Source organism: Peromyscus leucopus, chromosome 15, assembly GCF_004664715.2.
Source record: "Peromyscus leucopus breed LL Stock chromosome 15, UCI_PerLeu_2.1, whole genome shotgun sequence".
In the NCBI taxonomy this organism is placed as follows: Eukaryota; Metazoa; Chordata; class Mammalia; order Rodentia; family Cricetidae; genus Peromyscus; species Peromyscus leucopus.
In genome coordinates, this window is record NC_051076.1 from 26,655,257 (window position 1) to 26,674,358 (window position 19,102).

Here is a 19,102-nt window from a genome sequence, read left to right on the forward strand (position 1 = left end):
ATATATTCATTCTACAAGTTCTGTTACCCTAGAGAACCCTAACTAATAAAGAAGGTTTTTCAGAATATCCTAGTAGTTATTTAAACCAAACTGACATATTCTTAATAGTTTTTTTACATAAAAAATCCTAAGTTAGCTTTTGTTGATTATAATTAGAGACCCTTTTATAGAAGTTAGTACCACAAAATAGGATACATGGAGCAACAGGACTTACACTGTAAATTGTCTAAATACAGAAAGGCACAGGGCAATGGGACATCAGAGTTTTGAGCTGGGCAGTTGGTGTTCTTTGTTATGCAATAATATAATAGGTTTTTAAAAAATGCATGTGTAGGTGTATGTTGTGTGTGTGTGTGTGTGTGTGTGTGTGTGTGTGTGTGTGTGTAGTGCATGCATGTGAGTGTGTAGGTGGGTGTGCTTGAAAACATCACAGGAGGATGTTAGTGTCTTCCTCTGTCACTCTCAGGGGACTTGACATTTATGACAGGTTGGGCCCTTTAACCAGCGAGGTCTTAGGGCCTGTCTGTCGAGGTGTTACAGGTACATTCAGTCATGCCCATCTTTTTACATGGATGCTAGGAGTTTGAACCTAGATCCTGCTGTTTGCAAAGCAAATACTGCTATCCACTGAGACCCCTCCCCAGCTCCACAATAGTTATTTCTTAAAGCATTTGCCAAAGTTGTGCAAGAAGGACAATAAGTTGAAAGATGGCCTCTCTGAGGGCAGACAACATGAAGAAAATAGGACTTTACATAGAAAGACTTTTTCTGCCTACAACTTATCATCTAAGTGATTGTACATCCGATCGTTTGAAACTGTTCAATCAAAATAATTTAATTTTCTATTTGAAGATAAATTTAGTATGAAGAGGTATACAGTGAATAGGAAGTGCCTGGTAGACCTACAGTTCCACAAGAGGTCTGGGTTGTAAAATGGGCTTAGAACAAATGGAGGGAGAACCTTGAGGATCCAGGTTTTTTTTTTTTCTCAAGGGAGTAAACAGAGAACTTAGGTTCAAAAGTCCTTTGAAGAAGTGAAAAACTCTGTGGGACAAGTTCCTCTGAGTATCCCAGGTTACTTTATCACAGCATTACCAAACATTTGCTACTTTGAGGCAAACAAAAGGCTGTTTGCTGAGAACTTCACTCTAAAGAATCTTGGATGGTTTCCGTCCTATTGTTCAAAGCTTTCGACTCCAAAGCCATCTTCAGTCTATTGACTTACTAACTTGAGTTTTGCAAATAAAATACTGGCTATTTTATAAAATGACCTCAGGCAACAAAGAATTCATTCTTCTTCCCACTTGGTTTCACTCCCTCTTCATCCAGAGAGTGAGAGAGAAACTGAGGCACAGAGGCTTGCTCAGGTCTTAAGGTGATCAAGATCAGCTTCTAGAGTAAAGTACAGAGAGCCAAACATGGAAACATCTCCAGACTTTGTGCCTTGTGCTCAGCCATCTGAGACAGATGTTTCATGTCCTGGCTTTTTGTCTTTGGGTTTTGTTATCCAACCCAGCATAGAGTGAGATCTCTGAACTCCCATCATCTATTTTATCTGCTACAGCAAAGATGGAACGCTGCATCAAGGGCTCTCTGTTCCATGTCTGCGTCAGCTGCAGAGCAGGCTGACTACTTGGGAAGCCTCACTTCCTTGTCTACTTCACAGGTGCGCCTGTGCAGATCTATCACCGGGGAATTGTTCGGAGAAGGGTACAGATGTGCGGTGTCTGTCACGGAGAACTTGGAACCGAGGGCCAAGTTCAGTGTGTCCTTCGATCCTTTCTTCTCCCTCCAAAAAGTCCTTTCACTGGGTCTCTGTGGGTCAGCTCTCTGGTAGAGTCACACTGGCATAAACTGTGGTGGGGTTTGGTTCCTGTGGGCAAAGAAGCAGCTTATGAGTGAAGGCATGGAGAGGAGAGGTTCACAGGCAATGAACGAAGCAGCATTCCCCGAGAAAAGGAAAGGCTGAGAGTTCATAGCTTTATGCTGAGAGTCTATCACAGTCTGGGCATTGCTAAAGGCAGCACTCAGGTCTCCAAATGTCTACCTGCAAATGGGGCTATATCTCTCTTCCAAGCATAAGTGTGCCATCAGGGAAATGAGAGATTTTCCCCAGTTACCTGAAGACTGGCCTTGACCTGCCCTCCCTTCTCTTCCCTTTTCTCCTTTGGAAGAAACTCCTTTAAATCAGGACATCTGCCATGCCATGCTCTGCTACATTTTCCCCACAGGATAGACCAAATCTTCTGAAACTGGAAGCCGAAAATAATCTCCCTTCAAGTTATTCACTCAGGTATTTTGGTCACAGAAATATAATAGATCTCCTCCCATAGGGCAAGGAGAGTCAGAGGGAAAAAAAATACGAGAGCTCACATCATGGCAGATAGGAAACAGTAAAGAGGGATACCAAAAGAGACCAGAGCAACATATATCTTCTTTTAGGGACATAATGGGTAGGCTCCTCCCTCCAGCTAGGACTCACCGCTTCCTAACAGTATGATTGTATTATGAGTAGTACATCATGGATCAGGAACCTGTTAATCAGGTAAGAACCTTCACCATCTATTGCCCTTGGAAATGTCCTCACAGACACACCCAAAGGTGTGCTTTACCAATTCTTAGGTACCTCTTAATCCAATCAAGCTGACAATCAAAATACCCATCATTGAATATTCTTCAGCAATTATTTTCTCCCTCTCCATCTTCCTCTTTTCCTACTTACTGTCAGTCCTGGGGTACAGTTTGGGGAAGTCAAAAGAGGTCTAAATTATTGAGTTCTTATAGGGGTTAGTGAGATCCAAATGTGGATGAGAGAAGTGGTATCTGTTCATTGTTTTTTAACAAGAATGCCAGGTATTTTAGATATAGTCCTTTGATGACTCTCAGAGAAACACTAGTCAGTGGATAGTGGCTCACAGCCTGTGAGCTCGAATGAAGGATTTTTGTACAAGTCCTAACTAACCACGGCTCCAAAGTATTCCTTGCTGCTTGTGTGGTCTAGACTATGCTCCTAGTCCACAGCTCACCAATATGATTCACTTCATCTCTACCCTAAAATAAATAAACAACAAAAACCCTCATCCCCTTCTTCTCTGCCTCTCACCATACATCCAGTGAAGAGGGGCAGAGATGCTCACCTGGTCAGACTCTGGGGCAGGCTCTGTGGCAGCCACATAAATGGTTGTGCAGGGGTCCTGATCTGTCAGGGCATCATCAAGTTTCTTCTCTGGAGGCTACAAGAGAAGCAAAGGAAACAAATTAGTTGAGCAAAAAGCTGGGTCCCATCCAACTTTCCCCATGCAGCTGGAAAAGCAGTTCAAGTTCAAAAGCTCCTTGGTTGCCTGCTGTGACTTCCTCCTGGTGAGAATTCTCCCAAACTTCCCCAGAGTTCACTTCGATAGCCACTCCCAGAATGACATCTTGGGGCTTACAACCTTCCAAGGCAACTTCATCCCTTGTTAGCGTTTCAGAAAAGAGATGTTCATCTCACTCGTTGTACATTTTTTAGATACCACAGTTTGTAGAAAAATGTAATTTAATGAAAAATTTTTGATTGGGGACGAGACAGGTGAAGAGCAGATGGAAACAGTTTATTAATCAACTTTTATTCACAGATGCACCCTTTGCTTCTCCTCTTGGTTAGGAGAATTTTAGGGTGACCAGATGTAAATGTAGGGATGAAAGGTGGGGTAAATAACTTATATGTTCTAATTCAATTGGGAAATTTTACAAAGAAGATTGTACTAAAAATCACCTGTACTAAAACATCACTAAAAAAAAATGCTGTTGAATTTCCCTTTAAGATTTTTATCTAGGTATAAGGAATCACTTTAAACAAAATTTTAACATCGTAGCACATTTTTGTTTCTCATGTCTTCAGTTAGAGGAACTGATTTTCACATTTCCAGGGATACCACATTGGAGCTACATTAGGTATATAACTTATTTTTGCTACTCTTTGTGAATGGAAACCATTGAAATAACAGTGTAAGGGAGGAGCCATGATAAGTCCTGGAGTGGTTCCTGCTAGATAACCAACAGTTGTTTAATTTTCTATGTTATTATGTTCTGTTTTTGTTTTTTGAGACATGGTCTGTGTATCCTTGACTGGACTGGAACTCCCAATGTAGATAAAGTTGGCCTCAAACTCATAGAGATCCACCTGCCTCTGCCTTTGAGTGCTGGAATTAAAAATGAAGGAAATTGTAAGGATGTGGGTAAGTCTGCACATATTGATATGTAAAGCAATAATATCTTATATATTTAAAATACATATAAATTAAAAAACAATAAAAATATAACATAAATCAAGATGAAAAAGTATAGTGTAGTTAAAGTCTTGTACTGGAGTCTGAAAAATAAAAGCAGCAAATGTATGTTAGTAAGTCAGGGATGTGCTCGACAGTGGTGGCATATGCCTTTAATCCCAGCATTTGGGAGACAGAGGCAGGTGAATTCCTGTAAGTTTGAGGACAGCCTAATCTACACAGCTAGTTCTAGGACAGACAAGGCTAGAAACCATGTCTCAAAAAACAAAACAACATCAATAAAAAACCCACAAAACCAAAAACAAACAAACAAACAAAAACTAGAAACAAAGAAGTCAGGTATGTATTTTATAATTTCTAGGATAGCCACTAAAAATAGAGAAAATAGTTATTTAAATACTAGTGCAATACAGAATAAAGTTGAATGATAAAAATATAATTAACAAATCCTCCATCAAAGAAACTCCAATCTCAGAGACTTTCACCAATAAGTTCTGCCAAAAACAGAAGGGGAGAAATATGATCAATCCCACCCAAACATTTCCAGAGAGTCACAGAGAGAAAACACATCTGTTGGTGAGCTGAACTGCAGCCACCAAAAGATACATGCCACCAGAGTCAGGGTGTGTCACTGTGTGGCCTTAAGGCCGAGGCCGAGGTGTAGATAAGATACATAAGGTATCTTGTGTATCTTAAGATAACTCACCATAACATAACATAGGTTTATGTGAAGGTGAGGTGACTGAGTCAGAGTGGGCCCACATTCAGATGAGGAAGGATGTCCTAGGAGATGGAAAGGAGGAGGCAGAGGCCCAGACAGAAAAGCCTGAAGATGGAGGCAGAGATGGGGGTACAACCACAAACCAACAGCTGCTCAAGTTGGGAGCCATCAGATCACATGGAGGTAAGGGCTGATCCCAAGAGATCTCAGAGGGCTTGGGGGCCTGCCAGTATGCCACTTTCATTTTGGATTTGTGATCTCCAGAACTGAAGTAAATGAAATTCTTGTTTTTTAAACTATTTAGTTGGTAATGATTTGCTATGGCAGTCTAACCTAAAGAACACAGCCTCATCCGTTGGTAAGGTTAGCATAATCACGATATCAAAACCTCACGGAGTCGTTATGAGGAAGAAGAACGACAGGCCAGTTTCACCCAGAAACTAAGTGTGTGTGTGTGTGTGTGTGTGTGTGTGTGTGTGTGTGTGTGTGTACGGAAGGCACACTTTGAACAAAATGTTAGGGAGACAAAATCCAGCAATGTTTTAAAGGACCAACTAAATTTGTTCTACTCCAGGCGTGCAAAATAGGTTTGACTCCTACAGGGGCAGATAAATGAGGGAAAGGCAATCAGAAGGTTCTCTCAACATCTCAACAGGTGCAAGAAGAGTGTTGATAACACAGGACATCAGCTTGTGATAAACTGTCCAGCAGACCCAGAATAGAAGACAATTGCGCCCCACCCGTCTCTTCCAGCACTGGAACTGCCAGCAAGCACTAGCCCCAGACAATACAATATTCCAGTATTCTCTCTCTCTCTCTCTCTCTCTCTCTCTCTCTCTCTCTCTCTCTCTTCATTTAATTTTTGAGGCAGGTAGGTAGCCCATGTTGATTTGAAACTTTTTACGTCGACCAGGCTAGCCTTGAATTTGCCATCCTCTTGCCACTGCCTCCTAGCTGCTAAGATTACAGGCATAGACTTCCGTGCCTAGCCTGATAATATTATTTTCGATTTATTTTATTTTTAATTATATGTGTGTTGGGGGGAATGCTGTCTGTGTGGAGGTTCATGTACATGAGAGCAAGTGCCTGCAGAGGGCGTCACATCCCCTGGAGCTGGTGTGGCAGGTGGATGCAAGCTACCAGACTGGGACCTGCACCCAAGTGCTCTGCAAAAACAGTATACACTCCTAACCCTTGAGTAATCTCTAGGCCCTGACAATATGTCTAAAGCGGTAAAAAAGCTCACTAGGAAAACTTTAGCAAACTGTATGCTTAATGCTGGCGTAGTAAAGTCTTTCCTTTCAAATCTGGAGTTTTACAGGAATGTTTGTGTCATTACTTCTGTTCACCACCACGTGTGAAAGCCCAGCCAGTGAAGTAGGCCAAAGGAAATCAGGTAGGGCTATGTGGTTTATAAACAAAAAAAGAAAAGCCAACACTTTAGAGATGATACAGTGGTGTAGGAAAAAAACAGTCATCTGCAAACAAATGCAAGAACTTATAAATCAATTCAGCAGTGTTGCAAATACAAAGTCAATATTTTTAAAAAAGGTATGTCAATAGTAAATAGCTAGAAACTAAAATTTTTGAAAAAGGCAATGTTGACAATATACCAAGGTATAAAACTCCAATCAAGATGTACAGAGAGGATAGAGAAAGATTCAAAATTATAAAGCTATTTCCTCTCCTCAATGGTCTATTTGGTGCTAATTTCCATTATAGCAAGATTTGGTGAGAGGGGTTTAACAAACTGACTTTGAACTATATATCAAAGCACTAGGATTGGTCAAGAACTCTGGAAGAAAAAGAACAAATGGGAAGACTCATTTTTATCAGTTATCACAATTTATATCTCTAATCAAGACAGTTGGCCCAGTGGGCAATGGAGCAGAACACAGAACATCAAATAGAGCTCTGCATACACGTACCCTCAAATTAAAATGAATAGGACATGCAGTCAGGGAATATTCTGTGCAACAAATGACCAGTAGAATATATCCATGTGGGAAAAAATGAAACTTGGCTCCTCTTACACCAAACTCAGAAATATTTCCCAAGTATATAATAAATAAATGTGAAAGAGGATGCCAGAAGAATATTTTTATTACCTAGCACTGAGAAAAATTTCTCAAAAATGTTATAAGAAGTAATAACTGTAAAGGAAGAGGTTACCAAATTGCTCTAGCATGACATTAAGAAATGTTCTTTATCAGTAGGTTTTGCTGAGAAATTACAAAGGAAATCCACACACGATATGGATCTAACCTCTAAAGGGCTTAACTCTAAAATGGCTTTTTTGTTTATACTCATTTGTTAAAAAGGCCTAAAACTCAAAGATAAATGAATATGAGATTTAAGTTGGGTGATTTTTATATGGCAATAAACATATGAAAAGTTGTTACCAGAAAAACAAAGCCATAATAAGACCCTCCATTAGTATGGATAAAATAAAAGGGCTGATAGCAAAAAAAATTTGGCTAGCATATACAACTATTAAAACTCATTTACTAGAAAAGTAAATTGACACGCACTTTGAAGAACAATTTGGCCTTAAACAGTCAATTGGAGAATCCATATACTCTATCATTCAGCAAATCTACTTCTCGGTATGTGGCCAATAAAAACATGTAGATATATTCACCAGAAGACATTCATATGAATTTCAGTACTGTAATTTTCATAATGACCTTAAACTGGAAATAGCCAGATGCTCATTAATAATCAACTGGATTAAATATATTGCAAAACAGCATATTTACACATTGATAAACCAATGAGAATGTATGCATCCTGAGTTCAAAGACGTGCATGAATTTATGACCAGACGCCAGAAAAAATACTGACAGACTCTATTTTTATGAGGCTCAAGAAAAGAAATATATCATTCGTATTTCTAGAAGCCAGGATAGTGGTCATCTCTGGGGAGGAGACGGGGAGTTGCAGTACAGAGGTTTTCTGGAGGAACTGGCCATATTCTGTTGCTTCATGTGGTTGGCGTTTTACGGTGGAAGATTCAAATTGAAAGACGCAATTCCTTCTCAAGTAGGTCAATAGGTTTGATGCAATCCTAACTTTTTTCATTTTGTAATTCTTGAGAAGCAAATTCTAAAAGACACACTCTGCCTCAGCTAAGCAAACATTTAGGTGAGAGGGTGCCATTGGGGGTTCTCATGTCTTTAAATGGAGGTATGTTCTTAATAGGAGTCTATGATGATTGTGGTGATTTGAAAGAAAATAGCCCCCATATGGAGCGGCATTATTCGGAGGTGTGGCCTTGCTGGAGAAAGTGTGTCATTGTAGAGGCAGGCTTTGAAGTCTTATATATACTCAAGCCATGCCCAGTGAGACAGACAACTCCTGTTGCCTGCAGATCAAGATGTAGATCTTTTCCTGCTTCATGTCTACCTGCATGCCGCCATGTCCCACTATGATAATAATGGACTAAACCTCTGAACTATAAGCTAGCCTCAATGAAATGTTTTCCTTTATGTTTTCCTTTAAGAGTTGCTGTGGTCATGGTGTCTCTTCACAGCAAGAAAACTCTAAGACAATGACGTAATAAACCCATCAGACCATCATGGTCAGCAAAAAGAGATCAGCCCAGGACTGCCTTCTGGTCCTCAGAAATGAATTTATGAATGTATTATTATGCAATTACCTTTACCCTCATAATCTTTACTCAAGGATATGTTTCCTCCACCATCTCAAATGGCCCAATTATGAGCTTAAAAATCCCCTAAAACCAACTATGTCTGGAAGATAGCAGTATTTAATGAGGATCCTGTAGGCTCCCTATCTCGAACTGCTAACATGTCTGTTCCCTGACTCCATCATGTCTCATGTTTTCCCATCACCCCCTTCTTAGTTCAGTGGTCATGCTACCTCAGTTTTGTTTCTCTCTCCACTCCATTCAACATGTCACCTTTTGTTTGAACCCTGCACTGACTGGAATCCTCAAGAGCCTCCATTTCTCCTAATCGTACTATGCAGATACCTTCATTTGGATCAGGCCAGCATGCCACACAATAGCCTTTTCACACCTCCCCTTCTTTCCCCAAGCCTGCACCCTTCAGGAAGGGAGTCTGAGGACATGTAGTATAGACTCCTAGAATGCCAGAGCTTCAAAGAGTCCACGGTCATGTGTTTACAAACTTCATCTCATTATTATGAAGAAGCACATGACCCAGATTGCTCAGTGTTTTCCATTATTTCAAACAATATAGAGTTCTAGTGATACAGGTTCAATAACTTTTAGGGGAGCTCTTATTCTTGACTTCTGCTTCCCTAATTCCATCTACTCTAGAACCCCTGCAGAACCATGGATGTGTTCAAGGTGGCCCAGACAGGAATCCTGTAGGAACTATGGTAGAAAGCCCCAAGAAGAGCATAGAACTTACCACTGATTTCTGTACTTGGGCATAAATAGTTAGGCTCTTTTCTTCCACTGGTGGCTGGCAGTGGTTTTTTTTACCTGTGAAGAAGCATAGTGGTTACCCTCCTCTAGTCCTCAGCGTGAGCCCCCAGCTCAGTCCTGTCTGGCCTTTACTCACCCCTTTCTACTTATTTCCCCCAGCACTGCCACAAGAAGGATGCGCTAGTTCCCAGCCTCCATGCACTGTGTCCCTACCATCAAACGGAATTCGAAATGCCTTTCTCATGAGACTATTGTAGAAACAAATGAGATAATACTTGTAAAGCATTTACACCAGTTACACTAGCAGATAGCAAATGTCCAGGATGTACTGCGACTCCCGGCTTTGGGTGCTATTTAATCACTGTACAATCCAGTTACTTTAATCTCTATTTTTTTGTGTGTTTCTGCTCCCCTAACAGGGTTCTAGGTTTTCTGAGGCCACTGCTGGCTATTTATAGCGCTTCTCTTATTCTCCATCTGGTAACATGTTGCTTCACTCACAGCTCTCTCATCTCCCTATTTCTGGAGGGCTTGCTAGTGTGTGTGGGATGGTGCAGTAGGTGGGATGATCCACTTGAAAGTGTCTGGAAAACAGTTCAGTGGTGTCATTCTTCTGTTCACAGTCTAGAAAACCAGCCCAGAGCCTGGGCCCTCTGTAAATTGATGAGATGTGAAACAGTTTAGTTTTTAGCTGACATTTCAGTTTTCCTTTTTAAATGATAAAGAAACTCCTCATCATAAAAATTCAAATTAGATAGAAATACATTAGGTTATAACATATAACTTCTTCTCCTTCATTAACCAACTTCATTTCATTCCCAGAAGTAACCAATTAAAAAAGTTTTCCATATGTCCATCTCTGGGCAATAGAGTACTTTCTGTGAAGACATAAATGTTCCCTCTGCATAGACTAATAGCCACAAGTGGTGAGCTCTTGAACTGTGTGACAAGTGAAATCGAGAAATGGCTACTTAATAGTAGTACAATTAAATATTGGATGGCACAGTTTTAGATATGGGATTTAAGTTATAGGTTTTCCTCTTTTTCACACAAAAGGTGCCATTCTACACATGTGTCGCTGTAACTTGACCTTGTCACTTCAAATGTGTACAGAAGGCTCTTCGTGATGCCACAGTGGCCCTCTTCACCTTTTCTAACACCGAACCACTTCCCTTGGATGCATCACGCACAGGTGAGGATGGGGAAAAGAAGGGACTGACCCGCACAGGACTTTCAAGGGACTGTGGCAAGATCTAGGCGCAGACCATGGAAGCTCAGCCCAGAAGAAACCATAGACTTTAGGACAAACTTGCTTAACTTTAATTCATTTCTCCTCTTCAAAAGCCGGGAAGCACACCACTGAGAGAATAGCTCTAACAATTCACTTTGGTTTGGAGGAGAAATACCTAGTCCTGTAATCTGAGTGTGGTGGAGGTGTCAACTGAGGGTGTGGTTCTCGGTGAGGAAATGGTAGGCAGTTCCTGGGGAAGTTCAAGGAATTACAATGAAATCAGTGTGATTTTCCTTGGTGGGTATGGCATGCCTGATGGTTCTAATCTTGTGTGTGTGTGTGTGTGTGTGTGTGTGTGAGAGAGAGAGAGAGAGAGAGAGAGAGAGAGAGAGAGAGAGAGAGAGAGAGGAGAGAGAGAGAGAGGCAGGCAGAGACAGAGAGAGAAAAAGAAAAATCGGAGGGTAGGGCTCTCAGGTTCTCAGAAACAGCTGGGGTAGTAGAAGGGTATGAAGTATTTCTATGAGATACTATTCTTTGATTTCAGATCCACTAGTGTTCAAAGTGAGACCTGCTTGCCCAGCCCCCTCCTAGGTGCAGCCTGGGATACAAATTGAGACTAGACTCCAAGAACTTTCAACTTTGCAGGCCAGATCAGGATGAAGTTTAGAATGGGTAGGACTGTCCCTATAATCAAAAAGACCACTGAATCAAGATAATTTAAATTCTCTCTCTCTCTCTCTCTCTCTCTCTCTCTCTCTCTCTCTCTCTCTCTCTCTCCCCCTGCCTCCCTCCCTCCCTCCCTCCCTTCCTCCCTCTCTTTCTCCTCTTTTTCAGTACAGAAACAGATTTTGAGGAGCCAGCTCAACTTGACTTGAAGTCAGCCAAGTCTTTGGATATAATGAAAAAGATCTGAGCCCTAGATCTTAGCCTTAGAACTAGCATTGGCATGTACTGTGCTGCATTGAACAGGTTAAATCATCTCAATGGGGTTCTTTACATACTGTAGTTGTAAAACCAGAGCATAAACCATTTTTGTTTTTTTAGCTCTCACATGAAGCAACAAATTGTCTAATGTGACCATAACTTCAAGAACTTTAAGCCTGCTGTAAGTACTGTTTCTAGAATCTCCTGGGATAGTTCCCTGTGGGGCTTAAGACTTAAACATTGATCCACTAACATCAAGAGATTTATTTATCTAAAGACGTATGTGTATACATATGTATCATCCAGGAAAACCACTGTGTGTTTTCTGCAATACCACAAAAGGCATACTATCCTCACTTTGCAGTTGGTGGAAAGTTTGTTTGGTTACACAAATCACTGGTGGCAAAATCTGCACTTGGAGGTTGTCTAAGTCCCATGAGTTCATTTGTGTATCTGGGGATGGGGTCTTACTATATTGCTCAGGGCTGATGCAGAATCCACAGGCTGGAGTGATCGTCCTGCCTCAGACTTGGAAACAGCTGTTAGTCTAGACTTGTCTCATTGTACACTACCCAATGTCCACACTTGTGACTAGTGTGTTCTCCTGGAGATGAACTTGCCAGAACCACCTTAAAACTCTTCAGAGTGAGGCAGGATTCTGGAGAAGATACCACTACACGTTGCCAACAGAATCTCTTGAGCAATGTTTTGTGGCGTGCGCAGCAACTGAATGTAGATTTTTGGCGTAGGTTTGTATGGTACTGGGTTACAAGGTGTAAATGGTGCCTGGAAAAGCTGGGATGTGTTTTGAGGGTGGGGGAAGTGGGCTTTGGTGGGAAGGGAAGTACTGCTCCCTCAGAGCTCAGCCATGTGCTGAGCAGAATGCAGTGAGGAATGTGTGTGGAAGGAGAGCATACCTTCGCTAGCTAGGCTAATGTGGGAAACTTCATCTGTTTTCTCAGCCTCGTTTCTCACTCTTTTCTTATAAAGAACACTAAGTGGATCCACTCCCAGACCCTAAGCTCTCAACAGAAGTTTTATCTGAATAACTTCCCCCTCCCCTCACTGTCTCGGTGAACTCTTCGATGGAGGAAATGAGATAGAGGCAGGCTTCTGTGCTGTGCTCCACATCTTATATAAGCAAAACCAACCTCAATGTGCTGAGGTAAGGGCTTTTCTAAGAAGACTGTGTGTGGATCACACTGATCTGCTTGAGAATGGCATGAGCTCGGTGTCAGCTCGGTGATGAGACAAGCGTAGTGTTCTGTGCTCCCCAAGGGAAGGCCAACCAGGGTGTTTGAGTCAGGATGCTCTGATCCAGATGGGTGAGTGGGAGTCAGTATGGCTGAGGGTGCACATGGCCCTGAAATAGTGAATCACAGGACAATTTGGAAGAAAAGATCAAGCTTTTAAACTTGGAACCACAGCCTTACTGCTTTTGGTCCACCCGGGGACATGTTTCATGGATCCAAGAGTTCTCTGAATTCTCTTCTCTAGTAAGTATTAGTAGAGTGTGCCTCCTGTTTCGATTCCATTAGACTTCCGTATAAGTCAAACCTCAGTGCTGAATTTAAATTATCTGCATAATGTCTTCCACATTAGACACTTGTGGCTCTTTCTTCTACTGATTCCCTTAACCTGGTACAGGGACTCAACAGACTAAAATTGGGTAGAATTGAGTGAGGATGTATTATTGAGTCAGTATTTTTTACAGGGGGTCCCAGGCAGAAAGCGATAGTGATGTTGAGTCTGTGCTTATAGTGAGAGTGACCTGCGCTTGTGTAAGATCTATTCTGCTTACCACTGGAGGCCCAGTAAGAATCCCTTTCCTGCCAGACCTACCTTGTTTTTTCAACATTATTACTGCCGTGGAAATCAGGATGGTGATCATGACCACTAATGGTACAGCAGTGTATGGCATCCATGAGCTTGATTCTGAAAGAAAAGTCAAAGGACAATCTCAGATGCACTGTGGGTTTAAAAATACCCCACCCAGAAGTGAGAAGACTGCGCCTTGTGCTCTGTTTCCGTATCTGCCTCCCCAGGGAGACATTTGTTTACATGGCTTTAGAGACCAGCTTTAGACCATTGAGATTGCCCTCACCTCACTTACTATACCTGACTTTCACATTTCTAATTTCATAAAGATGTTTCTAAATAAAATGCTTCATTTTCTTTTTAACAACCACTTGTCTAAAATTAACTTGTCGTCTCTCTCCTAAATCAACCTCTTGCTCTGCTTCTCCATTTTTAAACTTCTGAAGCATTATGCATCCATTTTTGGTAAAAGGGATGTGACGGTCCCGTGTGCTTGTCCCCATGCCCCCAAACTACTCCCATGAGACAACTGGGAGGAAGAAATCTGCTTTTCTTCTTAAAAAAAATAAATACAATAGCGCTATTATTGCCTTTAAATGCAAATGACTGTGTTGAACCCACCAGACTCCAACTAAAAGAAAAGCATATAGCTTTTCCCGTCAGTTGTCATATTTTAAATTGGCAAAGCTAACTGAGGCTTGCAATCATAGAGCCAAATTCTGTAGCTTTCTCTCCTCTAGCCACTATGCTGAATTCTTTTAAATCAAGAACACCACTTTGGAAAAGAGTGAATAAGGCCTTTGTCTCAATCACCAAGATATATGGCTCACTAACATAGTAGGGGTCAGTTGCTAAGTCCTCACAGTCAGACACTTTAAATAGTGAATCCTATACAGTAATGTATTTAATCAGAACAATGCTAAGGCGTGGGTACTTTTATTATTTCCATTTTATAAGCAAGGAAACGGCATGAAGAATATGAGGAACTAGAGCCAGGAATAGGAGAGGAAGCATGGCTGACCACTAAAGATAAGCTGCCTTGGAGTCAGAGAGACTCCTGGACTTGGAGTGAGCAGTGAGGTCCCATTTGATGCACCAGGTTTCTAAGTAGTGACACCAAGTTCTAGTGTTACCAAAGAAACAAATGCAGTAACAGGTATTAACACAAACGCGTAGGGACACTTTATAAAAGTGACTGTGAAAGAAAAGCGGGTTTAAAAACATCCTACCCAGAAGTATAAATACATACAAATAAACAAACGTCCTGGTTGTTGAACCTTTGAGGGATACATCAGAAGTTCAAAGGAAGAACTAAGTGGGTTAGGAAGGAACAGAGTGATTGCAGACACAATGTTTATAGAACTCACGAGAATATAGACAGATATCCCACGGAACTGATAAAAGTCTCCAGCCCCTCAGCTACTCAGTAGTTTCTTTCTGGTCTTGAAAGAATTCTTTTCTTCCTAGATTCTCCATACAGCTAATCACAAGGAATCTCATAGCAATGACAGACTCTCTTCCTCAAGTAAACTCTCTTTTAACTCTGCCAAATACCAACTTCAACAGCCTTGAGCCAAAAAGGAGAGGACCTAGGTGTGGTGGTTCAGGCCTCTCGTCCCACCACTCAGAAGGCTGAAATAGAAGGGCTGGAAGTTCAAGGGCAGCCCAGGCTGCGGAGTGAGATCCTGCCTTAAAAATGAATAAATGAGTGAATGAAGAAACATGGGCAAGCAGAGAGTTGGCTTTGTATAACACATAGAGTGTGAAGGCAGCTATGAGCTGCTCACTCTGCATGACACCCTGAATGGTACATGATGGCTGAGAACCCTCTGTGTATGTATGTGTATGTATGTATGTATGTATGTATGTATGTATGTATGTATGTGTGCATGTATGTCTGACCGGAAGTCTAATTGGCTCAGATGTTTTGCTGTCAGTACTAGGGACACACAGAGAAAACTCCCCAGTCCAAGGAGAAAAGCAGGGGCAGCAGTCCAAGCTTCTTTCACGAACCATGGTACTGGTCCAGCAAATCGTGATAGTAGCACTTCCTATTTTGAGAGAGTTCCTCTTTCTTCTTCTAGCATATGTATCTTGAGGAAGTCTATAACAAAAGCTGACTTAAGACCAAACACCTCAACCATTTATATCATTTCCAAAGATAATGTTTCTTCTAAATGTCATACGAGATTTACAAAGAGACCAAAAACCAAGGTGATGCCTTGAGACTGGAGAATAATGGATGGCAGACTTTCCTGGGGACTTGCCAGCCAAATTCACCTTTCTCACCTCCCCGGGCCTTCTGCCGGCAGCCTTGCTGCCCACCGACTCACGCAAGTCAACAACTACAGGCACATGACTGAGGCCCCCAGTGTGGTAACACCAGGCCTGTGTCTTCCCAGGATCTCAGCAGGGTGAAATCAGCCTGCTGCCTGTATCTCGTGACATAAATGACCAGCTTCTGCCAGCTAGGAGAGGGAATCTGGCCATCATCCTGAAAGATATTTTTATCAATTCTAATTTTTCTCTTTGCCTTTTAAAATATGTATATCGGTGAATTTAAAAAAAATAAAACTATTGGCTTAAAAAAAACTTAAAGAAACTGTACAGAATGCTTCGTTTGCCCAACCCACTCATTTCACACTGGGGAAACAAGTATGTAAAGCGCTCCAGAAGATGTCAGTGGCACAGCTGGGAAGGTGAGAACTGTAGGTTTTGAGGCTTGTGACAGCCCCTGGAGATGGGAGTCCCACGAGGAAAGTGGCTACAGATGCTGGTGCCTGGGAGAGCTAAGGCCAGCCTGTCTCTGTGCCATCTTCCTTCCACATACACCGCCCTTCCTGACGAGGCTTCAGCGGTCCACCACACCTGCCCAGGCCCTATGCTCAGACCGCTCTTCCTTCCTCAGTGTCACCTTTCCTGAGCATTTCAGCCCCACTCTGTCCTCTCCTCAAGCGTCACGTGTCGTCTACGTGACATAGGGTAGGACCTGTGTTTCCCCACCACTGCCTCTGTGGTGCAAAACCACTTTAACTGATGGTATCAGAAACCAGACAGATGATTCAACTCCATGTGTGCTAATTAATAACTGTGTGTCTCAGGGAGTCCTTCATCCCCTCCAAGGGCCTGTTTCATCATCAATAACAGGAGCATGGAAGTATTTAGTTCACAGGGTTGTTCCGAAGAACCAGCCCAATAATGTAAATAAAGTGTTCAGAGCGATGCCTAGAATCCATCACATGATCAATGAATGTAGTTGGCACACACATCTTTAGTAAGTTCTTAAAGGAAATGAATCTGCTCTCAAGTCCAAAAGTGTTCTCCTCATTGAAGCCCAGAGGTACTGAGCCCCATCCTATCATTTGGTTATGGCTTGGTTTTCCCACCTGAGTAGCAGGCCCCAAGGTGCCTCTACTTAATGCTCACCCGCTTGGTGCTCTTTGCTAATCATGATATTTATATAGAAACTATCAAGGACTTGAAGCCCTGAGGAGTTCAGACAAATATGGACACAATGCTGCTTATCTAGCTTGTGGGGATCAGGTTGTGCACAGTTTCCAGTTTCTGGAAATGTTTTCCTGGTGGTCCTCCAAAGCCTTGTTCCTATTGCTCTACTGGTCCTTCTCTGTGCTGTTCTCATGGGAGGACTGATCCCTCCCTCAGTTTCTACATCAAGCAAAGGCAAGATGGAAGAACTCTACACCAAGAATCTATGTGTTCCAGTCTTCTGTGGAGGATCTGAAGGGACTCAAGGAGCAGACTGTCCTGTGAAATGGAGAGCTTCCACCCATCACCTGATAAGCTCAGGCCTTTCTCTTTTCCTCTTTTTTATTTGGTTTGCTTGTTTTGTTTTGTTGAGAGGCTAGGCTGGCCTAGAACGTGCTGTGTAGCCTTGTGGTCCTCCTGTCTCAGCTTCCCCAGTGCTAGGATTAGAGGCCTGTGCCGGTTCCCTCAGCTGCTCTGTTTCTGCATGAACAGTATCTTCCCCTTCCTCAGAGCATCCCAGCTACATCAATGTTCCTTGGGGAGGGGACTCATTGTCTGTCTTCTAGCATTGCTATTAAAGCATGTTTTAAGTACTTAATATCCCCCAAAGAGAAATTTTAGTAGTAGTCTCTTTAAAATGATGTTTTGTTTTTCATCTAGTAAATTACAGAAGTCCTGCTTAGGCTGACAATCTCTAAAGGTAGTCCTCTTTGCCTATTCTTTTTCTAAGCACCCCCCCCCATCCCATCAGATCTAGGGCATGAAGTCACTCCATATACATTTGAGGAGTTTAAATTATTGAATATGAATGGATCTTAGAGAGCTGGCATGTATACTTTTGTTGAAAATTATCAGAGTGCTAAATATATGAAGGTCTCAGAAAGCATGCTGGGTCACTTTCTGAACTCCCTGAGACAGGAGTCAAAAGAAGTACCAATGACCTACTTGATATAGCTTTGTGATAACATGAAGCTGGAAAGAGTGTTTGCCTGAAACATACCACTTGGGCTCCTATTTCCAAACCGGAAGATCCCACTCTCTCTCCTTTTGCTCATTCGTGTAGTGAGGCCTCTCAGGATGGTGGTTCTCAGAAACCAGATAAAACTTGTTCTTGGCTACACAAGCCCTTCTTTCACAAAGCAACATTACCTCAACTTTTTTCCTCTTTCTTTTTCCTTTCCCTTTCTTTCTTTCCTTCCTTCCTTCCTTCCTTCCTTCCTTCCTTCTTTCTTTCTTTCTTTCTTTCTCTCTTTCTTTCTTTCTCTCTGTCTCTGTCTCTCTCTCTTTCTTTGAACCAGAGTTATGATGTGTTTCCCCCTGCAGAAACCCCTTAGAGGCAGCTAAGTGGATGGACTGAAAACACCTGTACCATTTAGAGGAGCCAGTGCTTGGCATGAGTCTCCACCCCAAAGCCCTCCACTATTAGCTGTGAGTTAACTGTACGAAAACTATTAGCGGTAAGAAACCCTGCACAGAGCCACACCTCCAAGGAAAACGCTGGCCATCTTCTTTGCCTTTTTGCCTCTGAAAAATCTGTCGTCACAGCGACACAAAAGCTTCTCTCCCTCCACGTCCTCAAACCGTGTTATTTAAAGAAGATTAAAAAGAAAACAAAACAGAACCCAAGAAATAACTGCAGTTCCTCCAGGAGCCTCTGAGATGCTCACATAACGGTCTGAGGGTACCGGATCTCTTTCCTGCCTTTCATGTGGTTTTGTCAGCAAGGTTACTGGCATGGAGCAGGGCTCCTTGAAGAAGTCGGCAATCTTCAAGAGATGCCTTTTGAGTGGTAGTTTCCAGTGAGAACTGGGGCTGGGGAGAGGATACTAACTTAACATCTGGGAGCCTCCAAGAAAAAGTTTTTATGGAACCCACACCTTCTGGAACACCCCTCACACCAGCCTGTTCCACCCAGATAGTGTTGCAGAGGGAACTAGTAATCTATCCTCCCGTTCTTTCTTGGCACTACAAGCTGGCTCTGGACACAGCTCCCCAGCTGCTGATAACTGGTAGCTCTCTTTGTAACATGTTTGGCCAATGAGAAGTGTCTAAGCTCTGTTCTTTCACTCTGGCTGTCAGGTTTTCGAGATGAGGATGACAATGGAGAGGACCATGGACATGGAACATCTAGGTGACTATGAACATGAGGCTTTGCTAGACCAGGGGGGGAGACACTCTGGATCTCAAGTGTCAGCCCTTTGTTCCACTGAGCCAGCACTTTACTAATTTCTTGAGAAAGT

The 19,102-nt window shown here is 42.2% G+C and overlaps 1 protein-coding gene across 1 annotated transcript in view; it reads right to left on the reverse strand.

The window, feature by feature from the left end:
* Positions 1–814: 814 nt before the first annotated feature.
* The window catches only part of Slamf1 (signaling lymphocytic activation molecule family member 1), a 33,439-nt gene continuing 15,151 nt past the window's right edge, over positions 815–19,102 (reverse strand). Inside the window, exons 4-7 of the mRNA XM_028865640.2 lie at positions 13,401–13,493; positions 9,387–9,460; positions 3,138–3,233; positions 815–1,873 (exon numbers count right to left, since the gene is read on the reverse strand). Of these exons, the coding sequence (XP_028721473.1) occupies positions 1,823–1,873; positions 3,138–3,233; positions 9,387–9,460; positions 13,401–13,493 (314 nt within the window). The 3' untranslated portion in view covers positions 815–1,822. The remainder of the gene's footprint in view (positions 1,874–3,137; positions 3,234–9,386; positions 9,461–13,400; positions 13,494–19,102) is intronic.